Below are 23,210 nucleotides of genomic sequence, written 5' to 3' on the forward strand. Positions count from 1 at the left end.
CCATGTTTTTTTTTTTTTTTTTTTAATATGCTTTACCATACCTCTCTGCTTTACGATGCTTCCCTATGCTTTACCATACCTCTCTGTGCTTTACAATGCTTCCCTATGCTTTACCATACCTCTCTGTGCTTTACAATGCTTCCCTATGCTTTACCATACCTCTCTGTGCTTTACAATGCTTCCCTGTGCTTTACCATACCTCTCTGTGCTTTACAATGCTTCCCTATGCTTTACCATACCTCTCTGTTCTTTACAATGCTTCCCTATGCTTTACCATACCTCTCTGTGCTTTACAATGCTTCCCTATGCTTTACCATACCTCTCTGTGCTTTACAATGCTTCCCTATGCTTTACCAGACCTCTCTGTGCTTTACAATGTTTCCCTATGCTTTACCAGACCTCTCTGTGCTTTACAATGCTTCCCTATGCTTTACCATACCTCTCTGTGCTTTACAATGCTTACCTATGCTTTACCAGACCTCTCTGTGCTTTACAATGCTTGCCTATGCTTTACCATACCTCTCTGTGCTTTACAATGCTTCCCTATGCTTTACCACACCTCTCTGTGCTTTACAATGCTTGCCTATGCTTTACCATACCTCTCTGTGCTTTACAATGCTTGCCTATGCTTTACCATACCTCTCTGTGCTTTACAATGCTTCCCTGTGCTTTACTATACCTCTCTGTGCTTTACCATACCTCTCTGTGCTTTACAATGCTTGCCTATGCTTTGTTACACTTTGCTGTGCTTCTACTCTGGGGCTGTACTGTAACTGACTATGATGTCATCTTCCACGAAGCTGATAATCATGCTTTTGTTTTTTAGTAACTGCGCACAATATATACCCGGCTCCCTGGCTTTTGCCCAGAAAGACTCTCTTGTGCATTGTTTAGCTCGTTTTAATCCTGTTTTGTTTCTCTCTCTTCGCTGAGGAATGTCCATTGCAGCGCCCTGACGCTGGGTAGCTGTGATACTGATAGGACTCCAGCACAGTAACTTTATGCTTTCAGATCAGTACAAAGGGTTGCGGACTCAGCACTTTGAAGTTTTACTTTTCATTCTTTTTCTTTTTTTTCCACATCCATCTGCTCCAGGCAGGACCGTGTGATGTTGCTCTATACAATTTGTAGACCAAAGCAGTTTGTATTCAAAGCACAAAAAACAACGAAAGAAGAACAGTGATAATGTAAACATTTAAACGCACAGTATGTAGAAGTAATTTAAAAACTCAATGCTCAGTATTTCATTAATTTGCTACAATGTTTTGGCTTCCACCTGCTTCAGATAGCTTGCTAGAAATAGCCGGGCAGACTTGTGTTTTAAACTTTGTAGATATTTATTAAAAACAATCGGTTTACAAAAATGACTACTACATGGATAGAAATACAATTCCTCTTGCACAGCAGTTTCGCCAGTGTGTAGGTCACAAACTCAGGTGTGTCTTATTAGAGTCCTAGTAAAACCAGGAATGGATCGAACTGCTATGCAACGGGAGTTTTTAATGTCCGTTCCTGACCTAAAAAACGCACTTCATCCAAGAACCGCTTGGCGAACTACAGTGATCTATACTGTGGTGTGGTATCACAGTAGAAGTCTGTAAGGAAGGTAAGGAAGGCATGACAATTCATTGATACCCAGTGAGTTGGTCCTGTCCTAGTCGGACTGATGTTTCTGTGTGCTGTCAGAGTTGTGAGAGCTTTGGTTCAGTGGTGTCGCTGCAACCGGACAACTCACAGTTTGATAAGAAGCCCCAGTTTGTTTGTTTTTCCTTTCTTTTAAAGTGATTCAGTAGTTTCTGCATCACATTGAGTCTTCAAGTAATCTTGTCGGTCTTTTTGATATTTTTTATATTCATTTTTTAACATTAACAGAGAGAAACAATTGCTGTGTGTTCTGTGCAAGGTACTAATGATAATAAATGTGAAGATGGGACAGTGTTTCTTAGATGAACAGCTTCCTCTTCAGGCTTACATTTTGGGGGGAATTTAGCCGAGGAATCCATACGTATTTTCACAAGGCATATATTTTATGCTTCGCACGACAGATGGAGGAGGAGAGGTAATGCAGTTTGTGCAGAGTGCGATAGTGCAGCCCAGTACAGTGTATGCAGTTTGGAGAACGCCTCAGTGCAGTATAGTGCAGTGCAGTTTGGAGAGCGCCTCAGTGCAGTATAGTGCAGTGCAGTGCAGTTTGGAGAGCACCTCAGTGCAGTATAGTGCAGTGCAGTTTGGAGAACGCCTCAGTGCAGTATAGTGCAGTGCAGTGCAGTGCAGTTTGGAGAGCACCTCAGTGCAGTGTGGTGCAGCTTGAAGAGCACATTTATTTCAAACTACATGAGGAAGGCGGTCACGCATTCCTGCCGAGCTCCCGCAGTTTACTCGGTCCCTGTTCATGCATGTGCCGAAATTTACGGCAAAGTGTAACATCCAATACCAGCCTGTGAGAGTCAGCTGGCAAGGGTGGGGTCACCGGGGAGGGGGAGAGAAAGAGAGGGGGAGGGAGAAGGAGAGACAGAGAAAGAGGAAAGCACTGTAGTTCAATCTGATGATCGACCAAAGCAGCTGTTAACTAGATTCCCCATTGTGAAACGAGGCAAGCCGGGAGGTGTCTGCTTCAGTGTTTCTCTCTCTCTCTCTCGCTCTCTGTCCCTCCCTCCCTGTCCCTCGCTCGCTCTCTCTCTCACTCGCTTGCTCTCTCTCTCTCTGTGTCTCTGTTTGCTAGTGTAGCTGCTGGTTCTCACTCTCCACTGCTGTTAGCTGTAGCCTGTCCTGTGTAGAGCTAGGGGCTGGAGGAAAGTAGGAGAGAGAAGGAAAAAAGGAGGAGAAGGTGGCAAAGGGACTACTCGCACTCCTTCATATATGTGTTAATATTTTTTAACTCTGTGCTGCACAGAGACAGAAAGAAGACAGGAGAGACACACATAGTCTGCCTGTCTGCCTGCCTGCGTCTCTCTCCTCTCTCTCTCTCTTTCTCAACAAACCACAGGTTTGGCCAGTTTTATTTTATTAGTTGTTGTTTTGATTTCACCTCTCCGCTCGCTGGAGCATTTATGGGATTCCTGTCTGGAGAACGCAACACCGGCACTGGCAGGGAGATTTCAAAAAGTCAAGAGGAGAGGAAGAAGGGGGGAAGGGAGAGAGAGGGGACCGAAGGTGCTTCCTTGTGGGGTTGCACAGGGAGAGTTGCTGTCCTGGGACGACGGGGAGCGCTTGGTTTCTGTCTGAAAGCACTGGGTGGGTTCATCATGTCTGGGAACAGCTCCCCAGCACACTGACGGGATTCCTGGAGACACGGAAAATAGGGAAACGGGGAGAGGAAAACAGGAGCTGGAGATGTGTCGGGTCCACTTTGGAATGGGAATAATAAGGAATTATTTCCCCCCCCCCCTTTTTTTTTTTTTTTAATTAACCAGGGTATGAGAACTGGAGATGCTACACCTGAGTTAATTACCTGCCCTGATGTGTAGTCCAGTTTTTTGGTGTAGTTGTTTTTTTTGTTTTTGTTTTCTATTTTATTTTTGACTTTTAAATCGTGACCAAAAAAAAAAAAATGACAAAACAGGAAAAAAGAGAGGAATTCAAATAATTCTTTGGATATCTTTTGGGGAACATCGTGTTTGCTGCATTTTTTTTTTTTTTTTTTTTTATTTCTCTCCCCATAACCCTTGGAGGAATTCGAGTTCAGACACAGAATCATTTTTCTTTCTTGTAAAGTTTAAAAAAAAAATAAATAAAAAAAAAAAAATAAAATAATCAGAAATCAAATAAAATTGATCCTGGGTGACAGAAAGAGAAGATCCTGAAGATCCTTGGGGTGCTGGTGTATTTTTTTAGGGGTTCCCCTCTCCCCTCTCCTCCTCCTCGGGTTGTCCAACATGTCAGGGGGGCGCGCTGCAGTGGCCTGGCCTGCTATTGGGGCGCGGGTGCCTGCCCCTCCTGCGGGAGGCGCCAGGTGGAGTTTTGAGAGTCCGGTGGGGGTGGACTGTAGCGACCCTGAACCCCGCTGCATCTGGCTGGCTATCCTGCGCAGCGTCAGCAAGGCGAAACACTCCAAAACAGGGGCGCAGGGGACCCTCCCACCACCCCGCAGCCAGGAACTCAAGCAACAGCCGGTAAGAACCTCCTCTTCAGATATTGGGGTGCCTGGTGACTTTTAGGGATGTAACAATTTTTTCTTTTTAAAATCGTGAGGATTTATTTACGTGATGTATTTGTCAATAGAGGTGTGCATTGTGATGCAAGACCACAGCATAGCTCATTGTAGATCACCCAGTGGTTCCTGAATGAAGACTACATGTGTTTTGTAGCTGGTGTGGATATATACTCTCCCTGTCTCATTGCATTTTTGTCCTTTTAACAAAATGCTCCTTCATTAAATCATTATTTGATCTTATTGTGGACCATCGCATGTACCGTGATGCATGTCGTATCGCGACCTTCATGCTGTGCTAGGTATCGTATCGGGGCCTGCATATCGCGATAGGCATTGTATCGGGGCCTGCATATCGTGATAGGCATTGTATCGGGGCCTGCATATCGTGATAGGCATTGTATCGGGGCCTGCATATCGCGATAGGTATCGTATCAGGGCCTGCATATCGTGATAGGCATTGTATCGGGGCCTGCATATCGCGATAGGCATCGTATCGGGGCCTGCATATCGTGATAGGTATCGTGAGATTAGTGTGTCGTTATAAAATGTTCCCATGGTAGATGCACAGCAGAGCGCAATACAGCACAGTGAAAGCGTGGTAAGGCATAGGTAAGCATTGTAAAGCACAGAGAGGTCTGGTAAAGCATAGGGAAGCATTGTAAAGCACAGAGAGGTCTGGTAAGGCATAGGGAAGCATTGTAAAGCACAGAGAGGTCTGGTAAGGCATAGTAAAAAACATGATCAACTACAATACAGTAAATGCATAGTATGTATAGCCATGGAAAAAGCATTTACAGCTTTCATAAAGGAAGCTACATCTGGGCAGTGGTTTCTTGTTTCTTTAGATTTTCAATAAATAGAAAATTAAAATAAATCCTGGTGGGATGAAATTCTGTTGAAGGCAGTGAGTCAATAGAGATTATCCTATGTGTGTGTTTGTGTTCTGTGTGTGTGTGTGTGTGTGTGTGTGTGTGTCTTATTTCTGTGAAAAAAACTAACAAACAAACTTCCTCGTCTGATTTCCCTGAGACCCCAGTGTCACAAGATGATGGTTACAGAAAAAAAAAAAAAAAAAAAAACGTTGAATAGAGTCTTTTCAAGGGAGGTAATTGTTTGTAATTTAATTAAATAGGAAAACAGAATGGGTAAGGGTTAAGGATTCTGAGTTTTGGGTTTATGCTTCTGTCTGAAATGGAACCAAAAGAGCTCCAAAGAGCGAAACTCTCAGTTCTGTTTGTGCAATAAAACGATTTGCAGGCTTGCAGTGAAGTGACCCTTATTAAACTTTCCCCAAGTAAAAGCACAGCAAAGTGCAATAAAGTACATAGTAAAGCACAGGCAAGCATTGTGAAGCACAGAGGTATGGTAAAGCACAGAGAGGTCTGGTAAAGCATAGGGAAGCATTGTAAAGCACAGAGAGGTATGGTAAAGCATAGGGAAGCATTGTAAAGCACAGAGAGGAATGGTAAAGCATAGGGAAGCATTGTAAAGCACAGAGAGGTGTGGTAAAGCATCGGGAAGCATTGTAAAGCACAGAGAGGAATGGTAAAGCATAGGAAAGCATTGTAAAGCACAGAGAGGTATGGTAAAGCATAGGGAAGCATTGTAAAGCACAGAGAGGTATGGTAAAGCATAGGGAAGCATTGTAAAGCACAGAGAGGTATGGTAAAGCATAGGGAAGCATTGTACAGCACAGTGAGGTATGGTAAAGCATAGGGAAGCATTGTAAAGCACAGAGAGGTCTGGTAAAGCATAGGCAAGCATTGTAAAGCACAGATTTTTGTAAAATGGTTTATATTTACTGTAACTGGGTAATTGACAGCATCCCTGTAATTCTAAATGAAAGAATATAAAGCAGTTGTTTTCAATGAGTGGAGCAGAGCAGAGCGCTGTGTTTGTCAGAGTTCTTTATTCAGCATTCTGCGTTCTGCTTCCGGAATGCTGGCTGTAATCCGCTAATTCCAGGGCTCTGTCCTGTTGACATCACTGTGTGGTTTTCCAGTGTTGCTGTTTCTCACTCGTGGCACTGTGGCTTTTTATTTTTATTTTAATTTTCATTTTAAGGGCTAAATATTGTTATAATTATTGTTATTATTCTAAAGGTTTTTTCCAGTGTGATGATCTATTCTATGAAACCATCTAGAAGGGCATTCCTGTGGTGCAAAGTTTTAAACCACCCTTTTTAAATACTTTTTATCTTTCTTTTAAAACCAGTTTTGGGTAATTTAAATCTTAAATCTAAATTAAAGACTATAGTCCTAGGATAACTACTTGAATTGTCAATGTCTTAAAATAGATTCAGTTTGTCTGCAGCGTTGAGTGGAGTTCTCTTTCCTATAGAGCTCTATACAGCTCTGCAGCGTTGAGTGGAGTTCTCTTTCCTATAGACCTCTACAGCTCTGCAGTGTTGAGTGGAGTTCTCTTTCCTATAGAGCTCCATACAGCTCTGCAGTGTTGAGTGGAGTTCTCTTTCCTATAGAGCTCCATACAGCTCTGCAGCGTTGAGTGGAGTTCTCTTTCCTATAGAGCTCTATACAGCTCTGCAGCGTTGAGTGGAGTTCTCTTTCCTATAGACCTCTATACAGCTCTGCAGCGTTGAGTGGAGTTCTCTTTCCTATAGACCTCTACAGCTCTGCAGTGTTGAGTGGAGTTCTCTTTCCTATAGAGCTCCATACAGCTCTGCAGCGTTGAGTGGAGTTCTCTTTCCTATAGAGCTCCATACAGCTCTGCAGCGTTGAGTGGAGTTCTCTTTCCTATAGAGCTCTATACAGCTCTGCAGCGTTGAGTGGAGTTCTCTTTCCTATAGACCTCTACAGCTCTGCAGTGTTGAGTGGAGTTCTCTTTCCTATAGAGCTCTATACAGCTCTGCAGCGTTGAGTGGAGTTCTCTTTCCTATAGAGCTCTATACAGCTCTGCAGCGTTGAGTGGAGTTCACTTTCCTATAGACCTCTATACAGCTTTGCTGTGTTGAGTGGAGTTCTGTTTCCTATAGAGCTCTATACAGCTCTGCAGCGTTGAGTGGAGTTCTCTTTCCTATAGAGCTCTATACAGCTCTGCAGCGTTGAGTGGAGTCCTCTTTCCTAAAGAGCTCTATACAGCTCTGCAGTGTTGTGTTCTCTTTCCTATAGAGCTCTATACAGCTCTGCATTGTTGAGTGGAGTTCTCTTTCCTATAGAGCTCTATACAGCTCTGCAGCGTTGAGTGGAGTTCTCTTTCCTATAGAGCTCTATAGAGCTCTGCAGCGTTGAGTGGAGTCCTCTTTCCTAAAGAGCTCTATACAGCTCTGCAGTGTTGTGTTCTCTTTCCTATAGAGCTCTATACAGCTCTGCATTGTTGAGTGGAGTTCTCTTTCCTATAGAGCTCTATACAGCTCTGCAGCGTTGAGTGGAGTTCTCTTTCCTATAGAGCTCTATAGAGCTCTGCAGCGTTGAGTGGAGTTCTCTTTCCTATAGAGCTGTATACAGCTCTGCAGTGTTGTGTTCTCTTTCCTATAGTACAAGAGAGCTGTGAGTGTCTGTGTTGTGTTCGTTCCTGTGTACAGTACACAGTTTTGTTTATTGCCTTTGCCTACATTATCTCTGCTGCTGCGGGGCTCGGCAGTTCCATTAGGAGTGCATGCATTTTCCATCACTGTGTCAGAGAGGTTTTTCCATCAATCTCCCTGTCTCTGCTGAAACGGTTTAAGTGTGTGTGTGAGACAGATCCTGGGAGGTGAGGAGGGGGCTCTGTCCATGCTGACGGGCTGGGCAGGTGGTGTCTATGTTCCTCATATACCCCCCCCCGGTTCCTATCCCAGTGCACCTGTTCAGCTCTGACTAAACTAGACGGAGGGATCGACTCTCCGTCAGTCACAACAGAGCCATGCCGTTAAATTGAGAGGGGTTGCTTGTTGTAGAAAGCTTCTGTGGAGTACATCTTGGCTAATAAAATTAATAAATATATCAAAATGAAGTAAATCACTATTTTGAGGTATTCTTCTGAAATGACATCATTTGACTTGCGTGGAATTGCTTCACGTGGGTGAATGGAGGGACTGAGCCTGTCAGGGTATCAGTGAGGGGTTTAATTACACACAGAGCGAGACACGGACTCAGGGCTAAGCAGCTTGTAAGAGACATGGGGGAGCGTTCATCGTTCTTCCTCTCTTTCACCCAACCGGGGAGATAGTGGAGATGTTCACACAGACAGTGAGAAGCAGGGTGTGGTTAGGGTCTCTCCAGTGTGTTCTTTTCTCTTCCTCACAGTTCGGTGTGTGCACATCTCCCTCTCCCTCTCCCTCTCCCTCTCCCTCTCCCTCTCCCTCCCCCCCCCCCTCTCTCTCTCTCCTCCCCTCTCTCTCTCTCCCCCCCTCTCTCTCTCCCCCCCTCTCTCTCTCCCCCCCCCCCTCTCTCTCTCTCCCCCCCTCTCTCTCTCTCTCTCTCACTCTCTCTCTCTCTCTCTCTCTCTCTCTCTCTCTCTCTCTCTCTCTCTCTATTACTCTCTTGTGTTTCAAACAGCAGCTCCTTCAGGTCAGGTCTTGTTTAGTTTCGTCATGCCGTGGAAACAAAATTCCAACACCCTCCCTACAAAACTGCTATTTCTACTTTTTCCAGCTCTCTCAGGTGAAGGATCGGGAGGGAGGGAAGGAGGCAGTGTGGCTCTGCTAGTTAGAGCTGAGGGAGGCAGTGAATGCAATGGGATGGATGCAGTAGTATATGCTGTACAAATCCTCTCTTGCTCGCTTGCTCTGGTTTTTCTATTTTTAGCAGTGCTGTATTTTCTGAATGGCCGGTGGAACCCCCCCACCCCCACCCCTGGCTTCAGCACTTCCTCCCTCAAGGTTGCTACTTCCTGTTTTTGTGCAGGCGGGATTGCGAGGTGTCAGCACCGCGCTCTGAGCAGGACAGGAAGTGGGGAGGGGGGCATTTCCTGCTCTGGGATGCTGGCAGCTGCGTGGCCTCCCTGGGACCTGGGGGGTGGGGGTGGGGTCACTCTCTAGGGCGGGAGAACGTGAGGCAGCAGTTGGCTATACTGTACTAATGGTACAGAATGCCATTCCGCTCCTGCTTTTACAATGCTTTATTATTAGTGTTGTAGGGGTGTGTAAAACACAAGACCCTGCAGTGCCTGAGTGTAAGTATGTGTGTGTGTGTGCGTGCTTGTCTGCGTGAGTGTGTGTGTGTGCTTGTCTGCGTGCGTGTGTGTGTGTGTGTGTGTGTGTGTGTGTGTGTGTGTGTGCTTGTCTGAGTGAGAGTGTGTGTGTGTGCTTGTCTGAGTGAGAGTGTGTGTGCTTGCATGTGCTCACCTTCCCAAGAGTTCCAATTGTCCATGGCAGGCAGAATAAAAGGCTTGCAAATATTTATGGATTCACAGTATAGTGATGCGTGTATTAAAATCGCCACCAAAAGACATGACTGCCCGAGTACACAAACAGCAACGTGACTGACTGCCTGAGAAAAGAACAAACACGTTACTGCCCGATCTCGAATCATGCATGACATACAGGCAGATATTTTCAAAGAAGCGTTGTTAGCTTCCTGAGGAATTCTAAGAGAAGCTTTTACAATTTCAGCATTTCTAACAAACGGTACCAACTCGGACAGATCGGAAATGCTGATCAGACCCCCGTATTTTTTCGACCTGCCAAGCAATACCAATGTTTACAAAAAAGGAGCAAAACAGATAATCACGTCTGGAAATGACTGGCTCCTTTAGCTTCATGGCCCCGACTCTCTGGCACTCTCTCCCAGCTTTAGTGTGTGAAGCTCCCACAGTCGCTCGCTTCAAGTCAACTCTCAAGACCCACTTGTTCTTTCTTGCTTTCAATGCTCTTTAAGCCTGATATCAGTTATTGGCTGTTGTGTAACTTGCTATTTCAGATTTTTCACTGTATCTTTAGGTTATGATTCTGTAAGACACACGCATCCACAATGTTTAGGCCTCACATCCTAGCCTTGTATTTAATGTACTGTGCCTTGTATCTCATTGTATTTCATGTATTGCATTAGGGTTTAATGCATTGTTCCTCAATATCTTGTAAAGCACTTTGTGATGGTGGTCCACTATGAAAGGCGTTGTATAAAATATATATTGATTGATCGATTAACATGTTTACATTGTAATTTTTTCGAAATATTTTTATTTATTATTATTTATTATTATTTATTTCTTAGACGCCCTTATCCAGGGTGACTTACAATTGTTACAAGATATCACATTATTTCACATTATACAGATATCACATTATTTTTTTTGACATACAATTACCCATTTATACAGTTGGGTTTTTACTGGAGCAATCTAGGTAAAGTACCTTGCTCAAGGGTACAGCAGCAGTGTCCCCCACCTGGGATTGAACCCATGACCCTTCAGTCAAGAGTCCAGAGCCCTAACCACTACTCCACACTGCTGACCTAACCAAGCAATAATCACAGGTACAAATACAGAAACATGCTATGTAACTTTTATTTTTTACAAAACAAACGGGGGTCACAAAGTGCTTGAAAAATACAAAAATAACAATTGCTCTGTGAAACGCAACATAGAACTGCGAATGATTAAGCTTGGAAAGGGGTGTAATTGAACTGTCATTGATCATTCATATTCTATAATTACAATTACGCAGGTCTGCCAAGGTTCAATTACAATGACACCGTAATTGCAGTTAATTAGGAATTGCACAATTCCAATTGTAATTGAGCTCAGGTGTGGCGCCCGTCTCCTCGCGAGCGCTGCACAGCCCCTGATACCGTGAAGCCTCTGTGTTTCTCTCCAGACCTCCAGCTGCAACAGCGAGGAATGAAACGGCGCCTTGTCTCCTCACATCACCAGCCCCTGTTGTCTCCTCTTACACAATCACTGCGGTGTGCTGTGGGCAAAGCCGAGCACGAGCCCACGCAAAACATACATGTACAGAAACGCTAAAAGAAACTCAACGAATTCAACACCGATTGTTTAGACTGGAAGTCTTCGAAACGTTCGGCGCAGAGTTTATCAAGCTTCTTTTAGTATTTTTTTTTGTTTAGCTCTATTGAGTGTTCAATCGTTATGGATGATGAAATATTAATAAAGCTTTTTTTTTTTTTTATCAAGTTTTTAGAAAGAAAAGAAAAAACTGAAATTCAATGTCAAACTTTTCAGTTGGAATTATTTCTGTGTCTTAAATAGAAATACTAAAAGAAACATAAATTCAGTGACAAATGTTTTGGCTAGAAGTCGTCTTTCTCGGTGTCTTCAAGTTTTTCTCTTCCTATTTCTAATTTCCCCCCCTCTCTCTCTCTCTGCAGGCGAAGGGGCGGAGAGATGGAGCTCCCTCGTCCAATGAGAATGCACGGCCGGCCTCGGGGGAGGGGCTGCAGTGGCCCGGCCCGCGCTCGCTGGTTTTGCACAAGAACTCCCAGGGATTCGGGTTCACGTTGCGGCACTTCATTGTGTACCCGCCAGAGTCCGCCGTGCGCAGCAGCCCCACGGTGAGAGCTCCTGCACGATACCAAACACACTGCCAGGGACTCCCATTGCACAGCGCTGTGATCCATTCCTGCTTTTACTACGAGTCTCAGCAGACACACCTGAGCTTGCTTACCTAATCAAGCTCATAGTAAAACCTGGCATGGGTAAAACTGCTTTGCAATAGGAGTGTTATTTCCAGCTACTGTACATTATCAAGGGAATTCAGGTGACTGTGTCACATTTATGTTTTTTTTTGTTGGACCTAAAACGAGTTTCCCAGCTCTCGTGCCTGGACTTGCCGCGAGGAGAAGACTGTGCCGAGCAACTCCTCCCTCATTTAAAAAAAACAAAACAACCAAACCCTGTCCCACGCAGAACTGGCCTTCAAACGGGATCCGTCAACATAGTGGTTTCTCTTCCAGATATCTTTATCAGGGATTAAAGGGGCTGGAGAGCTGAGAGTGCAGTGTGTGTAGACTAGCGCTCATTATTATTAAGGTGCTGGTAATGACAGCGCTGGAGAGCTGAGAGTGCAGTGTGTTTAGACTAGTGTTCTATTATTATTAGGTATTGTTTGTCTTTCTGAGCTGTGGTGTGAGGTTGCACTGGCCTTCCCTGATTAAAAAGGCCCCCTGTCTTCACTCTCCCTGCCTCCATCCCTCTATCTCTGCCTGTGACTCTGCAGCAGTGATAGGGGATCAATGGCATGCATTGTATCAGTGTTGGGTTTGTGTGCTGTGTGAGAGAGGGGCAGGGTGGTGCTGATGTACTATGAACAGAGGAGAGAGAGAGAGAGAGAGCTCTGTATAGCCCCCCCCTCCCCTATCTCTCTCTGCCAGCTCTCTTTCTCTCCTTCTAAACCCCCTGGCATTGTCTCCTCTATAAAGAATGAGCCCCCTCAGCTAAGCTAAAGCCTGTCTGCCTGCCTGCTCACCTCACTCACGGTCACAATGTCAAACACACACAGGAGTGCATGGCTATCATTGTGTAGCACTGGGGGGAGGGGGTGTGCGTGCTCCATTTTAAAGTGTTAACAATTCAGGGGTCCCCCCGAGTAAAAGCACGGCCGCGTGGTGTGCAGGGGGAGTCATACAGTCAGGGCAGTGCAGAGTCGTGACCTGGCTGTGTGAAGTCGCAGGTCTTCGCTGGGGATTCCAAAGGGTGCGGCGCATTGGGCCTTGTGCGTCCGTGGGTTAGGGAGACAGACAAAACCGGCACAAAATGTTTCTCCTCATCGCGCTGCAGCGGATCCTACCGGCCAGGCACACAGTGAGTTTAGAGTGGAAGAGGTCAGTCGTGGGATCGCCTCTGTTTCTTGCATCATGTCTGGCTGGAGCACAAACATGTCAAAAAGATGATCATTTATACATTACGGCTCGACGATTAGGGATGGGATTTAAAAACAAATTCTCTCAGAACCTCATTGCTCGTTACCTGCTGATTTTATATCGTTATACTCTGTCTGCAGTGCCACCTGCTGGGGGAGGTGGGTAGGTGCAGGTGTACTGAAATGTTTGCGAGAGACCGTTTTCTCTTATCTGTAAAGTATACATGCCGCTTCTAGGCCCAGCTAACGAGAGCTGTTTTTTTGTGTGTGTTTCAGGATGAAGAGAATGGGAATGGAAAGGGTAAGAATTTTATTTTTCACACGAGCTAGCTGGGACTTTAAGGAAACGTGACGTAAGTGATTTACTCTCAAACTAGCAAAACAGCGCCCCCTAGTGGGCTCCCAGGACAGGGCAGACAGCTTTTCTACACTGGCGTGAAGGTGGAACAGTTTCTGACTGCGTTATTTTACTATTGATTACGTTTTTTGTTTCAGCAATTTTGCTTCTAATTTTTTTTCCTCCTGCCTTTAATTCTACAGTAGCTACAATGAACTGTTTGCATTTGCCTTCAGATGTTTTTTATTATTATTATTATTATTATTATTATTATTATTATTATTATTATTATTATTATTACAGGAATGAAAATAAGACTCCCATTGCATAGCAGTTTAATCCATCCCTGGTTTTACTAGGAGTCTAAAAGATATGCCTGAGCTTGTTATCTGTACACTGGGGCTAATGAAGCTTGTAGTAAATAAAACTTGGAATGGGTGAAACTGCTGTGCAATAGGAGTCTTATTTCCATCCCAATTATTGTTGTTGGTTTTTAATGAACCCCTTATAGTGTTAAGGTATTGCAGACAGTTGCGTCCCTCCCAGCTAGAGAGCTGTAATGCTATAGAACAACACAAGCTTCAGTGCATGTCAATGACAGCGTCTCTCTCTCTCTCTCTCTCTCTCTCTCTCTCTCTCTCTTTCTCTCTCTCATTTGTGAGCGCAGGATACCAGAAGGGTCGGCTGGAGCCAATGGACACAATCTTCGTGAAGAACGTGCGTGAGAGAGGCCCCGCCCACATGGCAGGACTTTGCACGGGTACGAGAGGGGAGGGGGGACTGGGAGGGGAAGAGAGCAGTGTGGCTCTAGTGGTTAGATCTGAGGGACTGGGAGGGAGAGAGGCAGTGTGGCTCTAGTGGTTAGAGCTGAGAGACTGGGAGGGAAGCAGGCAGTGTGGCTCTAGTGGTTAGAGCTGAGAGACTGGGAGGGAAGCAGGCAGTGTGGCTCTAGTGGTTAGAGCTGAGAGACTGGGAGGGAAGAGGGAGGCAGTGTGGCTCTAGTGGTTAGAGCTGAGAGACTGGGAGGGAAGCAGGCAGTGTGGCTCTAGTGGTTAGAGCTGAAGGACTTGGAGGTAGGGAGGGAGGGAGGCAGTGTGGCTGTAGTGGATATAGCTGGTGTTTATAGCTATGTTTTCTCTGAGTGTGAATGCTCTCTCAGTGAGTATGAATGCTCTTTTGTTGTTGTTGTTGGCTCTGTCCGATCATCTCCTCTCCTCTATATCTGAGCTGCACTCACCCCTCTCTCCTCTCCTCTCAGGGGACCGGCTAGTGAAGGTGAATGGAGAGAGTATTCTGGGTAAGACCTACTCCCAGGTCATCGCACTGATCCAGAACAGGTGAGCGCTTCTCTCTGCACCCCCTTTAATACAATACATTACAATACAAACAGGTAAAGCCCTGTGAAACGGTTTTTAAAAAAAACCAATTTTATCCACAAAAAATGTTTTTATTTTATTACAGATACACATTAATAAAATAACTCATATGTATTTATTACTGCACAATGGAAATACAATCTGCATGAAGGATATTAAATCAACAAACACAAAAAATGGCTTATTTCAGAGTGTTGTACTATTCAGGATTAACTCAAAGCAGGTTACTGAAAGAAAATGAGGATATTTTACGCATGTGTTCATAAGGAGCTTCAATCTAGCACAAATATTCAAATTCAGAATTAAACGCAAGCATACAACAGAACGCAACGTTTTTTTTTCGTCACTTGCAATCAGTGAATTCTTTTGGCGGGAAAAAACCCTTCACAGTCAACGGAAACCACAGGGTACATGAAACAAGAAATCATGGTACTGGGTAAGCTGGCATTCTGGCACCCAAGCCCAAACAGCATGCCAATAATATCTACAGAGCCGTCAAAATGATTCTTAACTGCATCTTTCACACTGTCGCTTAGTTTCATGTAGAACACAAAATCACATATTTCTGCTTCGCTCAGCAGTGGCACGTTCACAATACATATTTTTTTTATCTCCAGTGGATTAAACAGTTGGCCAAGAGAATTCAGGAGCAGTTCTTTGCGGCATTGTTTAATTGTTATGCACGGTTTAGGCATTTTAGAAACAAGCGTCTCTTCTCTACCATCACAATTTTAATTGCCAAGCGACTCGCTTCAATCTGTACACCTGCGGAAGTGCTAGTCAGAGCTTCCGTTTCCCTTCAGACCGTGTCTACGGTAACGGCTGAGCCGTGAAAACTACGATTGCAAGTATTTATTTAAAGTGTTTTTTGTATAAACCTCTCAATTTAAAAATGTCATTTTACGTTTTGCTTTTATATTTGTATTTTGTTTTTGATATGTTGCATTTCGTTTTATTTCGTGCTATTTTGTATTTGCGAAAAACACGGGGCCCTACAAAGAGGTGAGTGCCTCTCTTTCTCCCCCTTTAATACAATACACTACACCACACTACACTTCAGTGCAAAAGTGGTTCTCTTTGATCCCCTAAATACTGCAACCCTGCCTCTCTTCCCTCCACAGTGACAGTGTCCTGGAGCTCTCCATCATGCCCAAAGATGAAGATGTTTTACAGCTGGTAAGTGTGAGTATGACCTTAAAGAGCTCTCTCTCTCTCTCTCTCTCTCTCTCTCTCCTCCCTCTCTCCCTCCTCCCTTGCCAGTAAGAGGCAGCTCTCTCTGTCTGCTTTGTTGCTATCGGGGTGTGTGCTGATGGGCTGACGTCACGCCAAATAAAATTGCCAGATACCAACCAACGAACCAACGAGCGAGAAAGATAGACAGTGATTAGAGAGCTAGAGATTGAGTCAGGAAAGTCTGCTCGCTGCTTTACTGCCAAGTTTGAAGTGAGTTTCTCTGTCTTGGCTTGCTGGAGCTGCTGTGATTTCTGGCTGGCTTTCTTTGTTTTTTTCAGTGAAACTTAAACGCTTTGGATTGGATTGGGCGTCAGTTTTTAATTTTAATTTTATTGTTTTAATTGTATTCATAATAATAGTAATAATAATTATAGTAATAATAATAATGATCGGATATACTGGTTTTGAGATTCGAAACCAAGTGCTGTAGCATTGAGAGTGAGAGTGGAGGGGTGTGTGATTGCGCTGACGTTCTGTATGGTGTGATACTGGCTTGTGTGTGGAGCAATGCCTGGGGGTGAAGGTGGAGGAGGGTGTAATGGTGTGCTGGTGTTTTCTATCAGAGAGGGTGATTGTGTAAATTGTGTAGTATTGTTGTGTAAATTGTGTAGTATTGTTGTGCACCAGGGACAATGTGATATTGTTGTGTCTGGAGAGTGACTGTCCTTCTCTACCAGCTCTTAACAGGTCAGTTAAGGAAGTCAAACTGGAAGTGTGTTTTTACTGAGTGTCCCTGTCTGTCTATGTGTCTGCGTCTGTCTCTCTCTCTCTCTCTCTCTCAAATTGTTCTAACTCTTGTTTCCCATCTCCCCCCTCTCAATCTGCTTTTTACCTTCTCTCCCTTTCTCTCTTTCTCCCTCTCCCCCTCTCCCTCTCAATCTGCTTTTTACCTTCTCTCCCTTTCTCTCTTTCTCCCTCTCCCCCTCTCCCTCTCAATCTGCTTTTTACCTTCTCTCCCATTCTCTCTCTCCCTCTCCCCCCTCTCAATCTGCTTTTTTTTACCTTCTCTCCCTTTCTCTCTCTCTCCGCCTGTAGGCATACTCGCAGGATGCCTATCTGAGAGGGAATGACCCATTCCGCGGAGGAGCCCAGAACCTGCCCGACCCACCTCCGCTCTGCTACCCGCGCAAAACCTACCCGGGGGTCCCACCCCAGAACCAGCCTCCGCAGCACCTGGACAACTGGTCCTGCCGCTCGGGCTCCCAGGGGCCCTTGCCCCCCCTGGATAACCGCTCAGGAGGGGAGTCGGGGGGAGTGGGTCACTCCAGCCCGGCCCATAGAACCGAGGAGGTACAGTACGGGATGACCTGCCGAGGTGGAGGGGTTCGGTCTGTCTCCTCCTCCTCCTCCTCTGCGACCAGCCCGCCGCCGCACCAGAACCACAGCACGGGGCGCCCCCTCCCCCACACACAGCCCCCCAGGCAGGGCAGCTCCCCTTGGGCCAGCAGCGAGACCCGCCTCACCTCCCCTCCGCAACCCCAGCCCCAGCCAGCCCCCGCTCGCAGACAGGCCCAACTCTGTCAGCAGGCTCTGTCGGACTGGTATTACAGCCAGCAGGGGCCCCAGAGGCCCCCTGGCCACACTGCCATGCCCCCCCGACATCGCAGCTTTTCTCATGACAGACTCGGGGACCCCCCTCCCCTCAGCCACTTCCGGGGGCCACACAGTGCCTCGCAGGACTTCCTCCTGCACCAACACCACTGGGGCCACCCCTCTGGGGCCCCGAGTGTGACTGGGGACTCCTGCTGGAGCCGTGCAGGCAGGGCGCGCTCGGAGAACCAGCTGGACAGCAGGCGGGAGCTCCACGGCCGCTCGCTGGAGACCCTGGACCGAGCGGCGCTGTCCCCCGGGCTCGAGCGCACGACCTGGCTGCAGCAGCAGTGCCAGCACAGCAGGACCAGCGTGGGAACCAGCACCCCCAGTAACAGGGAGAGAGCCCAGCCCCAGCCCCAGCAGCCAGCTCAGCCGGGGAGCAGGGAGAGGGGGAGGGAGGTGCCCAGGCTGCCTCCCCAGCAGAGCTTCGAGGACCCGTTGGTGGGCTACCGCAGCTATAGCCCCTCCTTCTACCGCAAGACTGACCTGCTCCTCAACGCACACTCCTTCAGGGACCCCTCCTACGCTGGGCCTCGCCTCAACTGGGCGCCCACCCCAAAAACCAGCCCCCCAGGGGACCCCGAAACTGACGCCACCTCCACTCCTCCCCTTCCCCTTCCCCCGGCCCAGGACGGGGTGCGGAGACCGACCAATCATGAGCGAGGTGTGGGAGGGGGCGGGGGAGGGCCGAGGGAGGATATGTCTCAGATACAGCAGCAGCAGGAGGTGGTTTTGAGACAGAAGCCCCCCATGGGCCGACGCACCTCTCATGGATTCAGACACCCCCACTATGCCTTGTCCACGGACCCCCAGGACTCCCCCGCGCAGGTAGGGGCCCCCCTGGGGGACACAGGGCCCCGCAGCGCCAACAGGGGCCTTCCGCCGCTACCCATAGACGATGACTCGCTGGCTTCCATCCCCTTCATAGGTCAGTCTACCGCACTGCTTTTAAAATAATGTTTTTAATTTTATACACAAACAGGAGGAAACCCTCCTTTAAATTCTATCGGCGAGCTTCTTGTTGTGTGAGGTTACTGACATTCACAGATATGTTTAAACATTTGATGAATTTAAAAGGAATCTAGTGGCACTGGTGTGGAATGTTACCCAGTCACGCTGCTTGTAATTACTGAGATCCTTTAATGGGAAACTATAAGAAACATAGTCAGGTAAGCAAACCATTTCTGCTTGTGTCCCTTTCAAGACTTACTATTGTTCAAACGGAACCAGATAGACAGACAATCCTAATGTTAGTTTTCAGTTCTCATAAACATTCCTCAACAGGGATGGAAATAAGACAGCTATTGCACAACATTTTACTATTAGCTTGATTAGCCACAGTGAAAAGGTAACAAGCTCAGGTAGGTGTGTCTTATTAAACTCCTAGTAAAACCAGGAGTAGATCAGACCGCAATACAATGGCAGTCCATATTTCCGTTCCTGCTATAGAATGTAAACTGGTTGAAGCCAGTGACATGCTGTGTGTGTGTGTGTTTCTGTGTGTGTGTCTGTCTGCCTGCCTGCTTGTGTGTGCGAGTGAGTGAGTGTGTGTCTGTCCCTACCTGGCTCTGTGTGTGTGTGTGTGTGGTTGAGTGAGTGTGCTTCTATGTCTGTCTCTGTGTGTCTGCCTGGTGTTGCGTGTGCCTGCCTGCCTGTTTGTGAGTGTGTGTGTGTGTGTGTCTCTGCCTGGCTGTGTGTGTTTGTGTTTGTGTTTGTTTATGTGCAGGTGCGTGTGTGTCTGTGTTTGTCTCCTGTGTGTGTCTGTCTGTGTGTAGGAGGTAGTCCGGGGAAAGCAGATTTCGAAATGCTGCTCTTCTAGTATTGTAATCAATGCCTCTGCCGCCCTGATGTGCTGGGAGGGGAGAGTGCAGGCGTGGGAGTGGCCGGCTCGTCCTGTTTCAGCTTGCCTCTGTGTGTTACTCAGACCTGGGAAGTGCATTGCTGGGAATATGCAGCTCTTCCCCGCCCTTTCCGTCAGCGAGCGAGAGGGGAAAAACACAAGATAAGAGAAGAGACTGTGGGTGTGAGTTTCCCGGGCCCGAGAGCGAATAATATAATCGTCAAAACACTTCTGACAATATTTGTACAATTATTTCTAACTCTGCGTTTTATGGTTTTGTCTGCATTAAAATCATACCCTAAACTTCAAAAAAAAAAAAATAATAATTTTAGTTGAACGGTGATGATAATAGTTTGCGTAGAACAGGTTTATTACGGTATGCGCGCGCGACAGACCTCCTGTACGGTCATCACGTATGCAGTTCTAAATGAGTTTTAATTGGTCATTTACACTGCATTTTACATATAGAATGCATTATCAAGTTGTCGGGTAAAAATTGATATGGTTTCATATCATTGGTGCAAATCATGTGACCAGATGCATTTGCTTCCTGGTTGTGCTCCGCAGGAAACATGAAAGCCTGGAAGCTCTCTCAAAAAAAAAGACTAGTAATAAGTGAGTTTTTGTTGAAAGGGTCTAGCACACAGAGATCCTATCAGAAGCAATAACTTTAGTCCACGATGTCTCCAATGTGTACACAAATATTAGCGGTCACAATTGTGATCAGTGTGATAAAGCCGTGCAAAACTTCTTCCTTAGGTTCACTTGAAGTGAGGTTTTGGATATACTTGATATACCGACGTAAACTGCATGTAGCTGTCATCTCCCAGCCTGAAACAGATGCTGTAAAAAGTGATTGTGACAGCGATGGCTCAGATTTGGATTTTGTGGACAAAATTGCTAATTTGCCAGCAAGTCTCCTTAACCCAAATGCCGGCATATTCTTTTTGGAGGATGCAGTGGACAGAGTCGGAATTAACTGAAGAGCCCGCACTCTCACTGTCGGATGAAGACAATGCTGGAGGTTATCATGTGTACAATACTGTTGCAACAACTAAGAAACCAAAGTCATCCATTGTGCAGTCAGTTGAATCTACTGGGGCAGAACCAAAGACCAGAGCATAATCATCTTCGTCAGCACATGATAGATCTAGCAGTGACCATGAAAACACTAGCATTGCTACAACTCTGATTACAGAAAACATCACAGCCAGCTAAACTTAGACCCACTCATACTAAACCAAAGACCAGAGCATCCACCCGAAGATCAACTTCAGCTGATTCCAATACCATGACAAGGAAAGCGGAAACATCTGGGAAGTCTTGTTAACTCATCCAGTTAGGTCTACATCACAACCAGCTCAAGCAACAACCACACCCCCTTCCACACAAACATGCAAGGACCTAAAGAATGCCAAAAATAAGGACTGTGTCTTCAAGAAATCAAAAAGACCAGCTGCTAGCAATATTTCCGGCACATCTGATATATGAACCAACCCCCGCCGAATGCTTCAAGCAGACCCAATCCTGACCCAGTGGATGTCGTCTTGATGCTTTATCCTCCATCGTTGACAGAAACCACAACAGAAATGTCAAATCTCTACTCGACTCAGACCAATGACAAGCCACTAAACCTCCAAATGGACGAACTCCTAACGTTCTATGGGATTCTTCTTGCGTGTTCCACGAAGGCACATGTTCTGGTCACTGGACAACAATGTTCACAGTGTACAGTAACTGAGGCTATGCATAGGATCCACTTTAACAAAGCAGATCATCTTGTGGATAATACCAAAGCCACTGGCGACCTGTTTTACAAGGCCAGGCCAATCTTCGCAGAACTCAACCTGTCCTACAAGGCCATGTCGTTCAACGGATGGTTATCTGTTGAGGAAAGTATGATCCTGTACTGTGGACGTCACAGGTGGAAACAGTTCATCGGAGGTAAACCAATCCGGTATGGATTTAAACTCCTGGAGTCTTGCCTCTTCAGCTGGGTATCTGTACCACACGCTGGAGCCCACACTCACGTTCCAGAGACTGGATTGGGTCAGGGACCCCGTGTAGTTCTGGGTCTTTATGAACAAGCTGAGGTACCTCAAGGCTGTAAGTTTATGCATGACAACCTCTTCACAAGCTTGTCACTTCTAGAAGAGATGGCAAGGCATGGATATGGAAGCTCTGGGACAATGAGACAAATTAATTTGTATGATGTCCCTTTCAGGTCCTTTTTAAAGGAATTTGAGAAGACACCCAGAGGAACTTCTTAAGTTCTCAATCAAGGAGAGAAACTGCTTGTCAGGTGAAGTGACAACAATGTTGTTACCGTGGCAACAACCCTAGGAGACAAATATTCAGAAGTAATTGTCAAAGGTTGGGAAAAAGGACCATTCGATCGAAGAAGTGTTGGTGGCCCATCTATGCCTGGTCCATCAACAGTGCCCTAGTCAACAGCTGACTGTTTTACAGAGTGATCATAGGTGATGACTATGACATCCTGCACTTCCAACAGACTGTGGCACAGAGTGTACTACATCACTTTGGAACCAAACCAAGGGGACATGGAAGAAGATCAACAGCGGTAATTGAGTATGGCCGATCAACTCGGGTACTCGGTTCTTGAGAGGCCGCATGTTCGATTTGTTGTACAACCTATGCTTGTGAGTAGGCAGTATGCTAAAACCAAAATCTACCACATCGCTAGGACGCCAAATCAAGAGGACACGGGAGACGATCATGTCTGTCAGTAACTGTAATGGACTCTGCTAGCGTCGACAACACCTCTTACCCTCCACTCAGGAAACCTATTCTTCATGTGCCATGTCTGCGATTGGAGTTCCACCTGGGCTTGTGAGAAGCATGACCTACCATTACAAATAATTTGCTTTACACAGTTTCACGTGCACTGACCATGGTGATTGCAAATTGAGAATATTTTGTTGAAACCATATGCTTGAACTGAAACCCTACGTTTGTGTTTGGGCCTTAAAATGGATGATGTTGAGTAGTTTTGTTTGCTAAAAATGTTTGAGAACGTCAATATAAAGAACCTGGTGCACTTACACAATCACAATGTGAGGACTGTATATATGAGAGGTCACATGAAGGGGCATAAGTTGAGAACTTTGATCCATAGAGACAGCTTACCTAATTTTACATTTGTCAACGTTCCTCGAAAACAGTTTGTTCAAAGACATTTTCCTGTTTTGATGTTGACACATTGTTAATGTTTCTGTCTCCCGTTTGCCATAGTGTTGGGTTTATTAAGGAATTCGTTATTTACACCATGGAGATATTTTAAAACTAATTTTAGATTTGTTTGCACTTTACACCTGGAGAGATAACATGACACATGTCACAACTAATGGCATTTAGGTCCTGTAACCTTCATTGAATTTCCAACGACCCCCCCCTCCCCCCAACTGTTGAATAAAGAAATCTGCGCACGCGCAGTATCGGCGCTATGTGTTTTTTTTTCACGGTCTACCAATTTCCCGTGATATCGGTATTCTGCGTTTGGATTGGATCTGTGCCCTTACTTGCTTTTACACTGTACGCAACAGGGGTGGAACTGGAAATGAGACTTCCGTTGCATTGCATGCTGATCCATTCCTGGTTTTGCTATGAGTTTAATAAGACTCATCTGAGCTTGTTACCTATACACTGGGGCTAATCAAGCTTGTAGTAAAACCTGGAATAGGTGAAACTGCTATGCAGCAGGAGTCTTCTTTCTATCCCTGGGGGAGAAGCAACAGAACCCAGAACCACTCAGAAAGATTGCAGGAAACACCACAAAATAAAAAAGCAGTTTTTAAAGGACATTTTGAAATTACTTACTCTTTACATTTTATTTAATTCTCTGCTGGTTGTTCTGTGGTTCTAACGAGGGTGTGTGTGTATGTGTGCGTGCTGGTTGTTGTGTT

At 45.8% G+C, this 23,210-nt stretch overlaps 1 protein-coding gene across 6 annotated transcripts in view; it reads left to right on the top strand.

Annotated features, from left to right (window-relative positions):
- Positions 1-23,210, top strand: part of LOC117434474 (rho GTPase-activating protein 23-like) — a 66,833-nt gene that overhangs the window by 30,337 nt on the left and 13,286 nt on the right. For 3 of the 6 annotated variants that reach the window (XM_059002925.1, XM_059002923.1, XM_059002927.1), the window contains exons 2-7: positions 11,419-11,601; positions 13,185-13,209; positions 13,913-14,005; positions 14,504-14,582; positions 15,743-15,803; positions 16,890-18,375. In XM_059002925.1, the coding sequence (XP_058858908.1) occupies positions 11,419-11,601; positions 13,185-13,209; positions 13,913-14,005; positions 14,504-14,582; positions 15,743-15,803; positions 16,890-18,375 (1,927 nt within the window). Of the gene's footprint in view, positions 1-3,400; positions 4,113-11,418; positions 11,602-13,184; positions 13,210-13,912; positions 14,006-14,503; positions 14,583-15,742; positions 15,804-16,889; positions 18,376-23,210 lie in introns of those variants that run through there. The other 3 variants (XM_059002924.1, XM_059002929.1, XM_059002926.1) reach the window with 3 other exon arrangements.

The sequence above is a fragment of the Acipenser ruthenus genome, chromosome 28, assembly GCF_902713425.1.
Source record: "Acipenser ruthenus chromosome 28, fAciRut3.2 maternal haplotype, whole genome shotgun sequence".
Lineage (NCBI taxonomy): Eukaryota > Metazoa > Chordata > Actinopteri > Acipenseriformes > Acipenseridae > Acipenser > Acipenser ruthenus.